The sequence below is a fragment of the Pyxicephalus adspersus genome, chromosome 1 (genome assembly GCF_032062135.1).
Source record: "Pyxicephalus adspersus chromosome 1, UCB_Pads_2.0, whole genome shotgun sequence".
Taxonomy (NCBI): Eukaryota; Metazoa; Chordata; class Amphibia; order Anura; family Pyxicephalidae; genus Pyxicephalus; species Pyxicephalus adspersus.
In genome coordinates this window covers 41,906,143-41,920,706 of record NC_092858.1, presented here as the reverse complement: position 1 = coordinate 41,920,706, position 14,564 = coordinate 41,906,143, and the positions used below count along the sequence as shown (strand labels likewise).

The 14,564-nt window shown below is 42.8% G+C and overlaps 1 protein-coding gene across 1 annotated transcript in view; it reads right to left on the bottom strand.

Moving 5' to 3' along the window:
- Positions 1-1,032: 1,032 nt before the first annotated feature.
- The window catches only part of LOC140328380 (retinol dehydrogenase 7-like), a 22,321-nt gene continuing 8,789 nt past the window's right edge, over positions 1,033-14,564 (bottom strand). The window contains exons 4-7 of the mRNA XM_072407922.1: positions 11,518-11,776; positions 9,407-9,570; positions 3,799-4,044; positions 1,033-2,287 (exon numbers count right to left, since the gene is read on the bottom strand). Of these exons, the coding sequence (XP_072264023.1) occupies positions 3,836-4,044; positions 9,407-9,570; positions 11,518-11,776 (632 nt within the window). The 3' untranslated portion in view covers positions 1,033-2,287; positions 3,799-3,835. The remainder of the gene's footprint in view (positions 2,288-3,798; positions 4,045-9,406; positions 9,571-11,517; positions 11,777-14,564) is intronic.

Sequence of the window (14,564 nt, the reverse complement as noted above, 5' to 3'; positions counted from 1 at the left end):
GACATCCCTGCTCCAATATATTGCAAAAATAATAACATAATGCAAGCTTTGTAAATAAATATGGTATTACATCTATTGTACCCTCCTTTCTGTGTCACCACAAACAGAATTTTGCTTTTGTCATTTTATTTACTTTTTTGTTTTTTAGGCAAGGAGGTTAAAAAAAAGGCCCTTTCCAAACTTTTGGCTGCGAATCACTCTGTAATTTGCTCCTAGGCACAAAGCAAATTGCTGCTATCTGCTCTTAGGCAGCAAACTGCTTCTTGGTTAATGCTTTTACACGTATTGACCTTGGATTTGTGGTGTGGTTCTTCCTCCAGAGGACAACCCACTATATGAGCAGACATTTCATGTTGCTTACAGGAATCGCACTGCAACCAACCACAATCCTGTGCAAACTGTTTGCACAAAGTGCTTGCCAACCAGTCCCCTACAGTTGAATGAGAGCAACTGGGAACTTGGTAAGGATGTGGTACAAAGTTGCAGTTGACCACAAGTCTGAAATAGGCCTAAATATATCTACACTGTTTCGCCTTTTGGGATATCGAATATAAATTATTAGATTTGTCTTTTAAACTTAACTACTAAATTCCCAAATCCACAATCCTTCTGTGTAAAAATTTTCATGCATTGCACTTCTAGTACCTGTTGGCTGAGTTGTAGCACTCCTACTAATCTGGGTAAGATCAGAGTTTGTGTGTTTCTGCAGACCACAGACACATTGCAGGTGGTGGCACCTAACCTGTATGATGTCTAGTGTGAAGATATGGAAAGAGATGGCAACACTAGGATTCATGCAGGTAGGATAGCTTGGATAGCTCATAGGATAGCTCATAGGATAGCAGAAAGGTCTAGGATTTACCTAACTGATATTCAACCCTTCCCGTATACCAGATTGTATGTTCAGTTCCAGCTAGGTACATTCTAGAAATGTTAGTTCCTAGTTCTTCTTTTTCCTCCTTTAACCTACCAAGAACCGTGCTCCAGTTACCTTAGGAGCTGTTGACATGGATCACTGAAAGAAGAAACATGTTGAAGGTTGTAGCCATGTGTAATTTAATATTAAAATGAACATCACATGATATTTGTAATAAAGCTTGTTGTGATGAGGTAGAATTAATCAGACCTTTCTGACCTACCATATTTACTAGATTACCAGTCTATGGCTGTTATTTTACAGACATTTAGGTTCTAGTTAAGCAGGGCATTTCAGTGGCTCGGTCATGCTATGCAGATCATTAACATTTAATTACTAGCAGTAGAAATGGATTGCCAAAGAAATTGTAGTTAGGGTATGTACACATTCTAAATGTGTGTTGCTTAAGATAAAGAATTGTGATCGTCTTGGGTGAAAATATAGTGTGTGTCTATAGCAGTCTCCTGACATTGTTCACCGATCAATCCTGGCAGATCAATGAACAGCCAAGCAGGGATGACCACTGTACTTTCCAATGGAGATAGTGTGTCACACTGTGGTGCCACTCACTTGTCTTACCCTTCCCTCTCCAAAGAAATTAACTGTGTGTACACTGTTTATTCATTCTACTACTACTGGAAACAATCAAAAATATTGTTTCCACTGACAAAAATCCAACATGTGTACATAGCCTTAGCTATACAAGTCATACCTTGTAGTATGTAGTAATGGTCTAAACACAATATGTGATGATGAAAGATTGATTTACACTTCTCCATAGAGAATTAAATCTTTATTGCTTGCACATTGGGCCTGATTTATTAAAGCTCCCCAAGGCTGGAGGAGGTACACTTTCATCAGTGAACCTGGGTGATACGGCAAACCTGCAAATAGATTTTGTAGAAGTAATTTACTATTTGTTAGCATATGTTTTCAATCCTGAACCAACTCCATTCCACGTTTGCTGGATCACCCAGGTTCACTGATGAAAGTGTATCCTCTCCAGCCTTGGATAGCTCTAATATCAGGCACATTGAGTATTGTAATAGAAGTGTTAGAGATCTACTTTGTAACACTAGTCTAAGATAAAATATTTATGTAAATGTGATTGGAGAAATGTTTCTTGTTAGCTCTCTATTGACAATTAATAATATGTTTATCATAGTTGGTTGCATATTATTTGTTTATATATGTAGTATATAAAGCACAAACACCAAAATTTAGGATTTTACAATGTCAGTCTAGCAATGTTGGAAGCAGCACATTACAGGTGTTTATATTCATGAGTGTTTGAAATTCATAGAAAAAAATAATCCAATTTTATGGTGTTCTCAGTAGCCTTCTACAAGAATTCTGTCAGGAACAAGGCACCTGTCAAAGGAAAAAAGAGTAATATTAGCTTATCCAAGATCCAACTCTAGAGGAAGTACTGTTGGTGCATTTCACAGCTGATATCCATGATGTGTGTTATCTATGATGGCAGGGCTTATTCACATAGTAATGGTGTTCCTCAGTATTTAGATCATGGGGATGATTGCTGTGTATTTATGGCTAAAAACATATGAACAATTTTCATCACTGGAAACGATCTTTAATGATTGTTTCCAGCAATGGAGAGTGACAGATTAACGGACAAGCGCTGTACACAAAGTGCCCATTCTGTTCTATAGAGAGGGGAGGATGGAGGACAAGCAAGCGGTACCTCGCTCTGCTGTCCTCCCTTGACTTGTATAGCACTTGTTCCTGATCACTAGGCTACGTCAGATGACTGCTGTACATCTGTTAAATTCTCACCAGAGACAAGCATGAACATTTGTCTCAGGTGATAATCATCTGAGGTGAGTACAGAGCCTATGGGTATTACCTGTTTACAGCTCAACTCCAGGCAGAGGTAAAGTACACAAAGATTAAGACAGCTCTGTATTTATTATTATATCATGTACTGACTATTACTTTGATATCAGACTCTTGCAATCAACTGGACAGCAGAAGTAAGACTAGGAGAAAAAGAAGCAGCACAAGAATCAAGTTAGTTGTCATCACATGATACTGCAACACAAGAAACATGCATATTGAAGAAGAGAAGTCCATCGATCCTCCCACTCTCCTATTACAAGCTGGTGCCACAGAAACAGGGTGCCATAGATGTATAGGGCTGAGAATTGTATCAACAGAAATAAGCTTCCTTGTGTGCATTTTATGCATTTTACAGTTTGCCTGGAGTTGAGGAAAAACACACATGCACCCCATAGGCTGCACTTTATGAACACCTGAAAATACCAGCCTCCTGGCTTCCATTGTGATTCTTTGGTTTAATACCCCAGAATATATATGCTGCATAAGAAGTCACAACTTCTGATCTGCATACTTTTCTGGTCAGTGTCTAAAAGTATGTAAACATGACAGACAAGCAACTTTTTTTTCAAATGTAGGACAGCAATGGCATATATATTTCATATTAGTTTGCCTTTAATACATATTGTTGCCTATAAAAAAAATCCCACCACAAAAATTGCATGTACAGTACAGGTAGGTGCACCGTACAACGTGTACAGAGGTGTGTGGTGTGATAGAATGTATATATGTATAGAATGCTGTGTATTTGTACAGCCAAACATATGTGTACAGCACCTACTGGTTATATTGCATTGAGATTAGTGGGTGACTGCATAACAGGTACAATGAAATGGTACAATGTACAATGTGCTGCTCATCTGAAAATGTCATAAGCAGACAATACCAGCCTCCCCCCGTTTTACAAGTAAATATAAAAACAACACTATAATGCTATAAATCAGAGGCACCTATAATATATATTTACAATTCACCACTACTTGCTCTTAACTACTTTATTAAATAAGCTAATACTCTCCATCACTTACCTGAGGGATTTGGGCATTTTGGAATAGACTGTGTTCTCTAAATAGGCCTTGGTAAATTCCTCCTTGCTACACGATCAATAATGAATGTTGGCATATAGGAAAGTGGGATTATTAATAACTTGGCACCCCATCCAGCAGAATATCTGGTCCATGGATAACAAGCAGTCAAGGCATGTTCAATGCAGTTTGTCACCTTATAAATCTTGGACGAGCCAGAAGAAAATGATTTATCCATATACTGTATAACTGTATAAAATATAGATAACAGAATGATGGATGAGTCTCATATTGCTTATATAGTATATACAAGCACTGTAATACAGAAGCCTTTTTTAGCTTATCCTTTTTACTACAGCCATCAAATATGTGCCCATTCATAAAATGATTTGAAAGCATTTCTGCAATCCCATCCTAATGTTTTAGATAAATAAAACCTGAAAAGGAAAAACATGCAAGCATGAGTATAAACTGTGACAGAGTGTATCCAATCAAACTTACAATGGGGGGGAAATGGCATAGAATACAAAAAGCAGGGAAATGGAATTTTATCTAACTTGTGATGGTTAAGAGAAAGAGAATGTTTAGGTGAGATTACTTGAATAGAGTACAAGCAAGTTTATGGTGCAGGGTAGGGAATTCCAGAGATTAGGCTCAGCCCTTGAGTCATTACAGTAGTTAATCACGGGGAGGATGGGTGGTTAGGGGTGTTTTTATGTATAAAAGTTGGAAAATTTGCGAGGCAGGACCTGTTGAACAATTTAAAGAAAAAGAATAGGAAAAGAATATTAGCTTGGTGAGAAGTGAGAGGAATTGATAAGTCGAGCTGCAGAATTCATGATAGATTGTAGGAGAGTCTAGTTATTGGAATTCTAGAAAATTGAATGTTGCTGTAGTCCAGGGAAGAGATAATGGGCCTGATTTATTAAAGCACTCCAAGACTGGAGAAGGACTCTGAGATGTTCTGGATGCATGGAGGAAAGAAGCGTAAAAGAGGACATTCATGTTGAAATAATGGTTCCAGGTAAAGGGGATGTGTGTATATGTTGTCTGTGATGGTTAATTATATGACAAGAAATCTTTACTGTAAAGATCATGAAGGCTGACATTTGAAACCTCCTCAGACAAGTAAAACAAAGTTGCGTAAAGCTAGGCTATTCAACATATGGCCCACAAACCAGCCCACTTAGCCATTTTGCTTGGCATGATACACATGATACACATCAGTAACTTCTTGCATCAGCTTATAAACACAGGATGATTCTCAATAATTGTTTCCTCACTTCAGACTGCTGGTCTTTGCTTCAATTGTCATCTGTGAGATAACTGAGAGAAGTAGAGACTGGGTGGTGCTACCTCCAACCTGTGCTAATGTGTATCGTCCAGCATGCATCTTAGTAGGTAAAATCTAGACAGAACAAGAAAATGTGTTCCTTAAAGCGGACCTATCATCACATTTTCTACTTTATATAAAAGGGTAGATAACCAGAAGTTTGGTGGTCTCTGGTGGAAGTGGAATGACTCTGAGATGTTCTAGATGCATGGAGTAAAAGGTGGATAACCCTTATATATAAGGCAAAAAGATGCCCCTCCACTTTAGAGGTAAAAATGAATGGGAAGCCTGCAGCCTTCTGAGATACATATGTCATGTGTCACATGTCTGACCTCAGGCATGTGCACAAGGGGAAAAATTAAAAGTGCATGCGCTGCAAGATCAGCACTTTTTTTTGTACATTTTATAGAAGAGTGACACCTGATTTTGTGCCTGAGCATTGCAAGATTGGGGGATGTTAGTAGAAGAACAAGGAAGAAGAGTTAAAAAAATAATTCCTGTGGGAGGAATGGGGAGAAAAGGAAGCAAGAAGAGGGGGGATTGGGGAAGAAGGGACCACAGTGAAGAGTTATTTATAAGCTATACAGGAGTAGAATGTGACATTTTGAGGGGAATAAAGAAAGAGTGAGTGGAACACTATGAAGAAGGGGTTCTTTATGGTAAGTACTCTAAAAATATGGAATAGACTGCCTTAGGATGTAGTTTAGGCAAGCTCAAAAGATTATTTTGGAAAAAAATCTAGATACATTTCTAGATGCACCAAAAAACTGGATTTTAGTTAAGGAGAACAAAGACCATTTCAAAGAATGACCAAATGTTGAAATGATCAGGAATTATTTTTTTCAACCTAACTATGTAAGTGCAGAAAGGGAAGTGATAAATGATCACTGGGGATGTTCAGCAGAAACATGTGGTAAAATCCTCTGGCTTCCTTGTAGAAGAGGGAAATTGAAGGACAGAAGGCTTTTTACAGGCACAAAACAGATTAGTCTTCTCTTTCCCCTTTCTATAAATATCAGTCTAACCTTTGGACAATAAGGCGTTGGCACCTAAACCAATTAATTGGGCTAATTATTGATTAATGATAACAGGCTAGCTATATCTAGGATATTATTATTTTCCTTGTAGAAGAAGCAGAAGTGCCCTTCTCTTTATAACGCACAGGTTATACTAATGCTTGTCACTTGTACGGTTAAACTGAAGCAATTTGTCCATGAACTAAGACGTGGATATTTTGCTTCACTGGAGATTTAATCCTCTTAGACGGCTGTCCCTATAATATAGCAACAAAGGCCTGACATGGGATTTACCAATTACAAAGTCCATGCTACTTAAATAATAAAAAAAATGGATAGGTTTTGAAGGCTTTAGATACCTCGGTAGTAGTTGGCCACCGTAGTTGTAAACATCCAACTGAGCTATGACCTAGATAAATGACAACCCTAACTGACACCTTTGGTCTCCGACAGCCTACTGGGATATCCCAAACAACATTTATGTAGATGCAAATCTGCAATATTTTGACATGTATTGGTCTGCAGCCTTTTGGAAAATAATTGACATGACTGCCCAAGGAGGCTGTTGGTGTATGTGTATGTTACTCCTGCTTGGGTTCAACATAAGGAAATGGTAAGGTGAAGGGCTAAAAATAAGATATATACTGTAAACACTGGGTAAGGGAGAGGTTGGAGGAATGAAATGAAATAAATATGCTTCTACGGTAAAATAAAATGTCTTTCAGCGTAAAGGTTGTGCTGTCAGGAATTTCATAATTTCCAAATAAACTCTAACTAGTAAGCAGTCTTTTTCAGGAAAGACCTATAATGCGGTGCAAATTGCAGTACCCCAAAGACAACAGACGTTAGATAAATCTAATTGTTGCTTTTTTCAACATGTATTTTATGATTATCTTTATTGTAGGTGAAGAATGCATTTAAAAAAAATCTTACATTTGCCTAGATGCCCAGAACCGCAAGAAACCATTATCCTGGTTTCTTCATGGCCAGTTATCGTCCTTTATATCCTCCAATCTTAGTACACCTAATATTCGGAAGAATCAAACAGCCTTTGAGACCATTCTTAGCTTGACCAATAGACCAACTCATATCATTTTTCACCTATACAGTATCCTAGTTCAGGCTTCAGACGACACCAATCTTACCTTTACACGATATTGGGAAACAGAAATTGGGACATCCATTTCACTATTAGAATGTGAAAAAGCCTTCACGTTAAAACACAAAATAGTGCTCCCATGTAAAGAGCAAGTAACCAATTATAAAATTCTCTCTAGATGGTATCTGTGCCCTGTGGACTTGCACTGCATATCCTCATCCTCTTCTGACAGATGCTGGCATTGCCAACCCAAAGGGGCACAATTCTTCACATTTGGTGGGAATGCCCAGAAATAAATTGCCTATGGGAGGGGCTCCAATTTACACAATACAGCTAAAGTGACCCTGTTGTCAATAATGCCACAGTGCATTAAATCTGCAAAACAAAATGTTCGCTGCCACTTTCTAACAGCAGCCAGGGCTGTTATACCAAGAAAGTGGAAGCAACCCACACCCCCTAGTAGGAGGGATTGGTTGCAGGAGCTGGAAAAGATCCAGCACATGGAACAGCTTGTTGTAGAGGATAAGGATCAAACTGAAATTTACAAAATCACCCGGTCAGTGTGGGATTGGTTTAAGGAATCACCCCATAACTTAACATTCTGTTCTCGACAGGTACTGGAAGAGGAATAAAGAGAGGCCCATAGCAGGGTAGGCGGAGGGACGGCATGACCAGGTGCACGTGCTGCCCTAGAAGATAGAAGGGGGGGAGGTAAGGATTGAATTACTCTAAACAGAAAAAGGGAGGGGGAGGATAAGGTTAAAGTTTAAAGGGAGGGGAAAAGCAGATAAAAAGAGTGGGTAGTTGGGAGAGAGCACAATTTTTGGGAAAGAAGAAATTGGTAGGCATTATGGAGTCAGTAGACGCTTTAATGCAGCAGCTTAGGGCTGCGGCGGCCTCACAGGGTGAGGCTTGGCTGCGGGATAGAGTAGCTGAGGCCGTTGGGGGCGTTAGGGGGACAGATCAGTTAGTTAGTGCTGAAGGGCTGCGGCCTCGGAGAGTTAGGGCTCCGGTGCGTCTAAGCCCAGAACCGTTTGGCAGAACTCAGCGCCACACTGGGAGCCCCATAAGGGACCCTTCTAGCAGGGCAGTGGGGCGCCGTTTGCCCAGGTCTGCCACTGGTCTAGGGAGGAATCCTCGTCGCCGGCGGAGTTCTGGTAAGGGGGCTGCGGCTGGCAGGGAGCGTAGTCCCCTTTCTGACCCAGGCGAGGCCTTGAGAGGGGAGGCTTCTCCTACAAATGTTCCCTTGCGTCCTGCAGGGAAGAGAGGGCGGTCATCCGGTAAGGGGGCTGTGGCTGGCAGGGGGCACAGACCCCGTTTGCAACATGCAGGGGTTCAGGAGGGGACTCCAGTGGGTTCTGGGGTTCTTAGGGCTGGACCCCCTAAGAAGGTGGCGGAGAAGAGGGGGGCTGCGGCTGGCAGGGAGCGCAGCCCCCATCCTAGTGGTGCGCACGTGGCCTGCGTCCAGGCCTTACCTGAAGCCGGGGCCTTGAGTGCGGCGGGGCCCCGGTGGATGGAGAATGCGGCTGGCCCTTCCGGGGGCGCAGCATGGACGGTCCAGGAGGAACGAGGTGGTCCGAGGGCGGTGCGGGCCCGGCGTCCCGCCGGTGTCAAGGAGCCGGGCCGCGTGTCCAAGATGGCGGCCGGGCAGCGTGGCCGCGAAGAGGATGCGTCGCCAGGATATGACGCGGGAGGTCGCGTCGCGTCATTCGCGGATCCCGGAAGCGAGGAGGAGATGGATGAGCCGGCGGTTCCCCGATCGGAGGGGGAGCTCTCCACCACCGAAGGAGAAGAGGAGGCGGGCCAGGTGCTTGAAGCGGTGCGGGGCCCAACGCGTGCTGGGGCAGGATCGCTGACACCGGATCTGCCTGGTAGGACATTGGGGGGGCCCTTGGGAGGGTGGGGGGAAGGGGGAGCTCTCCACCACCGAAGGAGAAGAGGAGGCGGGCCAGGTGCTTGAAGCGGCGCGGGGCCCAACGCGTGCTGGGGCAGGATCGCTGACACTCACCTTTTTTCTTTTCACCCTCTACTTGTTTGATCCTTGATTCCCCTATCTTAAGTTATTTGTATGTGACACTGTAATATATGAATATACAATCTGTTATGTATATATGTGGTTTAATCGTAAACCCCAATAAAACTGTTCGAAATAAAAAACCTTACATTTCTTTGTGTACTGTTCTCCGTAAATCAACTTGGTTTCTCTTGGCAGAGTGTCCCATTTTTCTCTTATACACTTCTCAAAACCAGACAACTCAGTCATAGCAGTTTTAAAACCTCCTGGCTCAACTATAGAAACACAAACTCCAAAATCCACAAGTTCCCGTCTGAAAGAAATAAATGAAATGCAAACAAAATCAGTCAGCACCCATTCGGTCCCACCCTGCATAGAGATCTTCCAGCTTGTAAGACAATCTAAGCACTAACAGACCAGAGTAGCCATCAGCTGGCTAGATCAAGTGAACAGGTAACCCTTTAGCCTCCCTGGCGGTATGAATATTAGTATATTTAAAAGTAAAAGTGGTACATTTAAAAATACTTACTACAGGTTAACATTTGAAAATCCTGCCACCAATAATCCGTTTTACTTCAGTTTCCCGGCATTAATTTCAGATCGCATATTCAATACAGGGACTGCAGGACACTGTTTGGCCACTAATGTTTTGGCGCTGTTCTGCAGAAACACTTGCTTGCTACACTAAATACACGTTGAGAGGTCCCTGCTGCCTGCTCCCTGGAACTGGGCCAGATGTCCGCCGTGTTGTGAGAGGAAGGCTGCCTGTATGTGGAGGTAAGTATACCTGGCCAGCATCGCCAGGGGAAGAAGATGCTGGACATCGCTGAAGGACGCCGTGGGCACCACTTAGCGGGTAATCTGTTTAATCTCCCTGGCAATTCCACCCCCAGTGTGGTTTGGAGTTAGCGCTTTGGGTATGGATAATTCCCCTCGGGATTACCACTAAGGAGGTTAAACGCACATAGTAGCTGTACCATACACAGGAACTGCTGCTGCAAATCTGACCTTTAAAAATGTTTGTGTCACACACTGACACACCCAGACATTAATGTTACATTAAACTTTTTTCAGATAGACAAAGGTACTTATTTTCTAATTAGAACATACTGATGGTCAGCTTAACAATGTTTCAATATTTTAAAGAAACTTCCTAAATATTTCGCCATGAGATGCCCATCAGCTCCCAGCTGCCCACATTGTAGAAAGTCAATATCCTTACATCTTCTTGTGAAATTTGGACTGCTCTGCATTCCTCAGAATTTCACAAGAATGAGTAATACATCACTATCACCCAGTACATGGGTGGAAGATGGGGCTAAGGTAGGGATATAATAACTTTTTTCAATACTTTAAACCTGCAATTATTACAGTAGAATTGTATTGTAAGGTCCTCTTTAATATAAAACTGGACACTTTATCTGCTGTAATAGATATAACACATACTGATAAAAGTAATGTTCTAAAGATGGGTCACTGCAGAAAACAAATTCACTACTGCAAACATACACTAGAAAGATGTACACATATCTATTGGACTTACATGCAGTGGTGCTGAGAGCAGTTGCACAAAACACCACAACAGTGGAAATCAAATTTTTTTATCTACTTTTATTAATAACCAGCACCCTATGATATAAAGAGGGTGCAAATGACAAACCTGCATGCTAGACAGGTACAATTAACGGCAAAGGAGGAGAAGAGAGTCCTGCCCTACTGAGCTTACAAACCTAAAAATGTTACACTTTGTTTATAAAACAGAGAATCAGACATTCCCTCAAACATTCCCTCGTGATAATCTTCCAAGTCCATGTGTTTCAATGGCAGTAATCGATTACCACAAGGGAATCTTTGAGGGAATGTCTGATTCCTTTCTTAATAAATAGACCCCTTGGTGTGTCTGTGGATAGCTCAAAATCCACAGTGCACTGCTGCTAAAAGTTATATTGGCTCATGACCCAGAAATATCCATAGAGTACATGGGCACTTTATAAACATTACAGCCAATATTTATCTTGAGGAAAATACACAGCTTTACTGGTGTTACCCTGAGGAAGGGTTATAAATTCTGGGATTCGGCTTTGATGCTTGCCCATATATTGTTGCATGCTTTTTTTCCCTGATACACTACTACTACATAAATTCAGGTACCCTGCTTTTTAGAAATCTTGAATTGACTGTGTTTCCTAAAATGAAAAAAAAAAACAGGTTTTGCCCAAATACATACTAAAGTAATGTGTCGCACAAGATGTTTTTTTACCTTAGGGTGTCTGAGAATGCTTCCACACCAAACTTGGATATAGTGTAACCACCTGAAAGTAGCGCCACTCTACCAAGAACACTTGAAACATTAACGATCCGCCCACGGGCTTTTCTGATAAGAGGTAGTAATGTGAGAGTTACATCAATCATTCCTAGTAAATTCACATGCAGAGGTTGTAAAAAGTCATCTTTTTTTAGCCATCCATTTGGAGCAATTGGACCACTAGTGCCAGCATTATTCACCAGTCCCCAGAGTCCTACAAAACAATATGAATAATAAAAACTCTAAAGAAACAGGAAACCTTTTCATTCAACATTGTACATATGTTTCTAAAATAGGAGAGTTTCTAAAATAAAAGAGAATACCTTTCATTAGTTTGAAGGAGATCTAATAACTTTTTTTTTGTCACCAAGATGGCCAATTTCTAATTTTAAATATGTATTACAGATCATAAGTTGAACTTTAAAAATTTAGCAAAAGTTGCAAACTTGCTAGCAGGCAGGATGTTTTTTTGTAGAAAGGAACAGGTGATGTTCCTTCTGTAAATAAACATACTTGAATGTTCACTATATTCTTTAATATAGTGAACATTCACTATATATGAATATATATATATATATATTCTTTAAATTCTATAAATATACAATGACAGAATTTGCCGGGTATCCTGGCATCCCCTTGGCAGCCTGTATGTGCATGTGTCGGAGTTATGTCATCTGGGACAATCAAGATGGCCAAAAATCAGGTATCAGGTTTGCCGAGTCCCTCTTCTGTGTCATGTACCTATCCTGTCAGGTTGGTCTGCCTGTATGTCTGGGTTTGCATCTGAATTAATATTGTTTTGTAAAATCCTAAATGCGTGTAATAAGTGATATGGATCAGACCCTTATCTGCCAGTTGTATTCCTTTTAAGCTGTGTACACACGTGCAATTTTTGTCGTTGGAAAGGATCTTTCACGATCCTTTCCAACGAAAAAGGACTACACGATGCATGAACGGTGCTGTACATACAGCACCGTTCTGCTCTATGGAGAGGGGAGGGGGAGAGCGACGGAGAGGCACCCCCTTGCTTCCGTTAGAACGGTTTAATTTGGATAGGAATGTGGGGGGGGAAGGGCGCAAGGAGGAGAATGAGGCACGCAGGCATAGACTGATACCTAGGACGTTTTTTAATTGGATGCAGGCTTTTAGTATACTGGCGAGTGTGTTGGGGGAGAAGCAACCGGAGTTGTGCGCATCCTTGTTTTGTTACTTGGATACAATTAGGGAGGCGCATAAGATGTTTGGGGGGTTGGCATGGCTGCGCTATGACGAGCAGTTCCGGCAGCGGAAGGCTGTCAGGCAGTCGTTGCGTTGGGACCACAAGGACATTGGGCTTTGGATGAAGCTAATGTCCGGTCCCAGGAGTGTGGGTGGGGGGACGCAGTTTTTTCAGGGGGGGGCCGGCGGCCAGCAAACAGCTGGGGCGTCGGCCATTAGAAAGAAGGGGCTTTGTTGGCTCTTTAATGAGGGAGGTTGTAAATTTGGGGGAAGCTGCAAGTTTAGGCATGAGTGTTCAGGATGCGGAGGTACTCATGGGTTCTCGCGGTGCTTTAAAGCGGGGGCGAGTCGAGGAGGTGATGCCGCTGGAAAAGGGGCGGACGCCGGTGAAGCTAGAAAAGATGCGCCCCTTTTTAGGTAAGTACCCAGATAGGGCGGCTGCCAAGGTGTTGGAGATGGGGTTTTTGGAGGGGTTTTGGATACCAAGTGATGTAGGGGGGGTGGCTAAAGAGGCAAGGAATTTGCAGTCAGCATTGCGGCATGCGGATGTAGTGGGGGACAAATTGAATAAGGAAGTTAGGTTGGGGAGGATGAGTGGTCCATTTCGGGAGTCGCCGCTGGAAGGTTTCATTGTGTCCCCGCTGGGATTGGTGCCCAAGAAGGAGCCGGGTAAGTTTCGCCTGATACATCATTTGTCTTTTCCGCCGGGGGAGTCGGTAAATGATGGGATCCGGCCGGAGGCTTGCTCGGTCGCGTACACCTCGATTGATGCAGCAATTGCGTGGGTGAGGAGGTATGGGCAGGGGGCGTTGTTGGCTAAGGCGGACATTGAAGCGGCTTTTCGTTTGTTACCAGTGCACCCGCAGTGCTTGCGTCTGCTGGGTTGTAAATGGGAGGGGGCTTATTTTGTGGATCGATGTTTGCCGATGGGGTGTTCCATTTCTTGTGCGTTGTTTGAGAAATTTAGCACTTTTTTGGAATGGGTGGTGCGGTTGGTGGCCGAGGTGGATTCAGTCATTCACTATTTGGATGATTTTTTGATGATTGGTCCAGCTGGGAGTTCGGTATGTCGTGTGCTGTTGGCAACGTTGGAACATGTGGCGGACAATTTTGGGATCCCGTTGGCTAAGGACAAAACAGAAGGGCCGGGGACAGTGTTAACTTTTTTGGGAATCGAGTTGGACACGGTAGCCATGGAAAGTCGGTTGCCGCGTGACAAGCTGGTTGATCTCCTTGGGGCAGTGGAAAAGGCGTGTGGGCGGTGGAAGATGAGGCTGCAGGAGGTGCAATCCCTACTGGGAAAGCTCAATTTTGCGTGCAGGGTTATTCCAATGGGGAGAATTTTTTGCAGGCGCCTAGCGGCAGCTACTGCGGGTGTGAGGGCGCCGTCACATTTTGTGAGATTGACCAGGGAGGTGAGGGCGGACTTGGGGGTTTGGAAAAGATTCTTGGAAACGTTCAATGGGCGGGCGTTGTGGTTACAGGGGCCGGTGGGGGCGGTTGATATGGATTTGTTTACTGACGCAGCGGGTGCTGCGGGTTTTGGGGCCTATTTTGGGGGAAGATGGTGTGCTGGGGTCTGGCCAGATTCCTGGATAGACGGTGGTTTAGTAAAAGATCTGGTGGTGCTGGAGTTATTTCCGATAGTAGTGGCAATTGAGTTGTGGGGGGCTGATTTGGCGAACAAGAAAGTTCGGTTCCATTGTGATAACTTGGGGGTTGTGCAGGCGCTAAATAAATTTTCTGTGTATTCGCTGCCGGCGGGGCGTTTGATAATAATAATC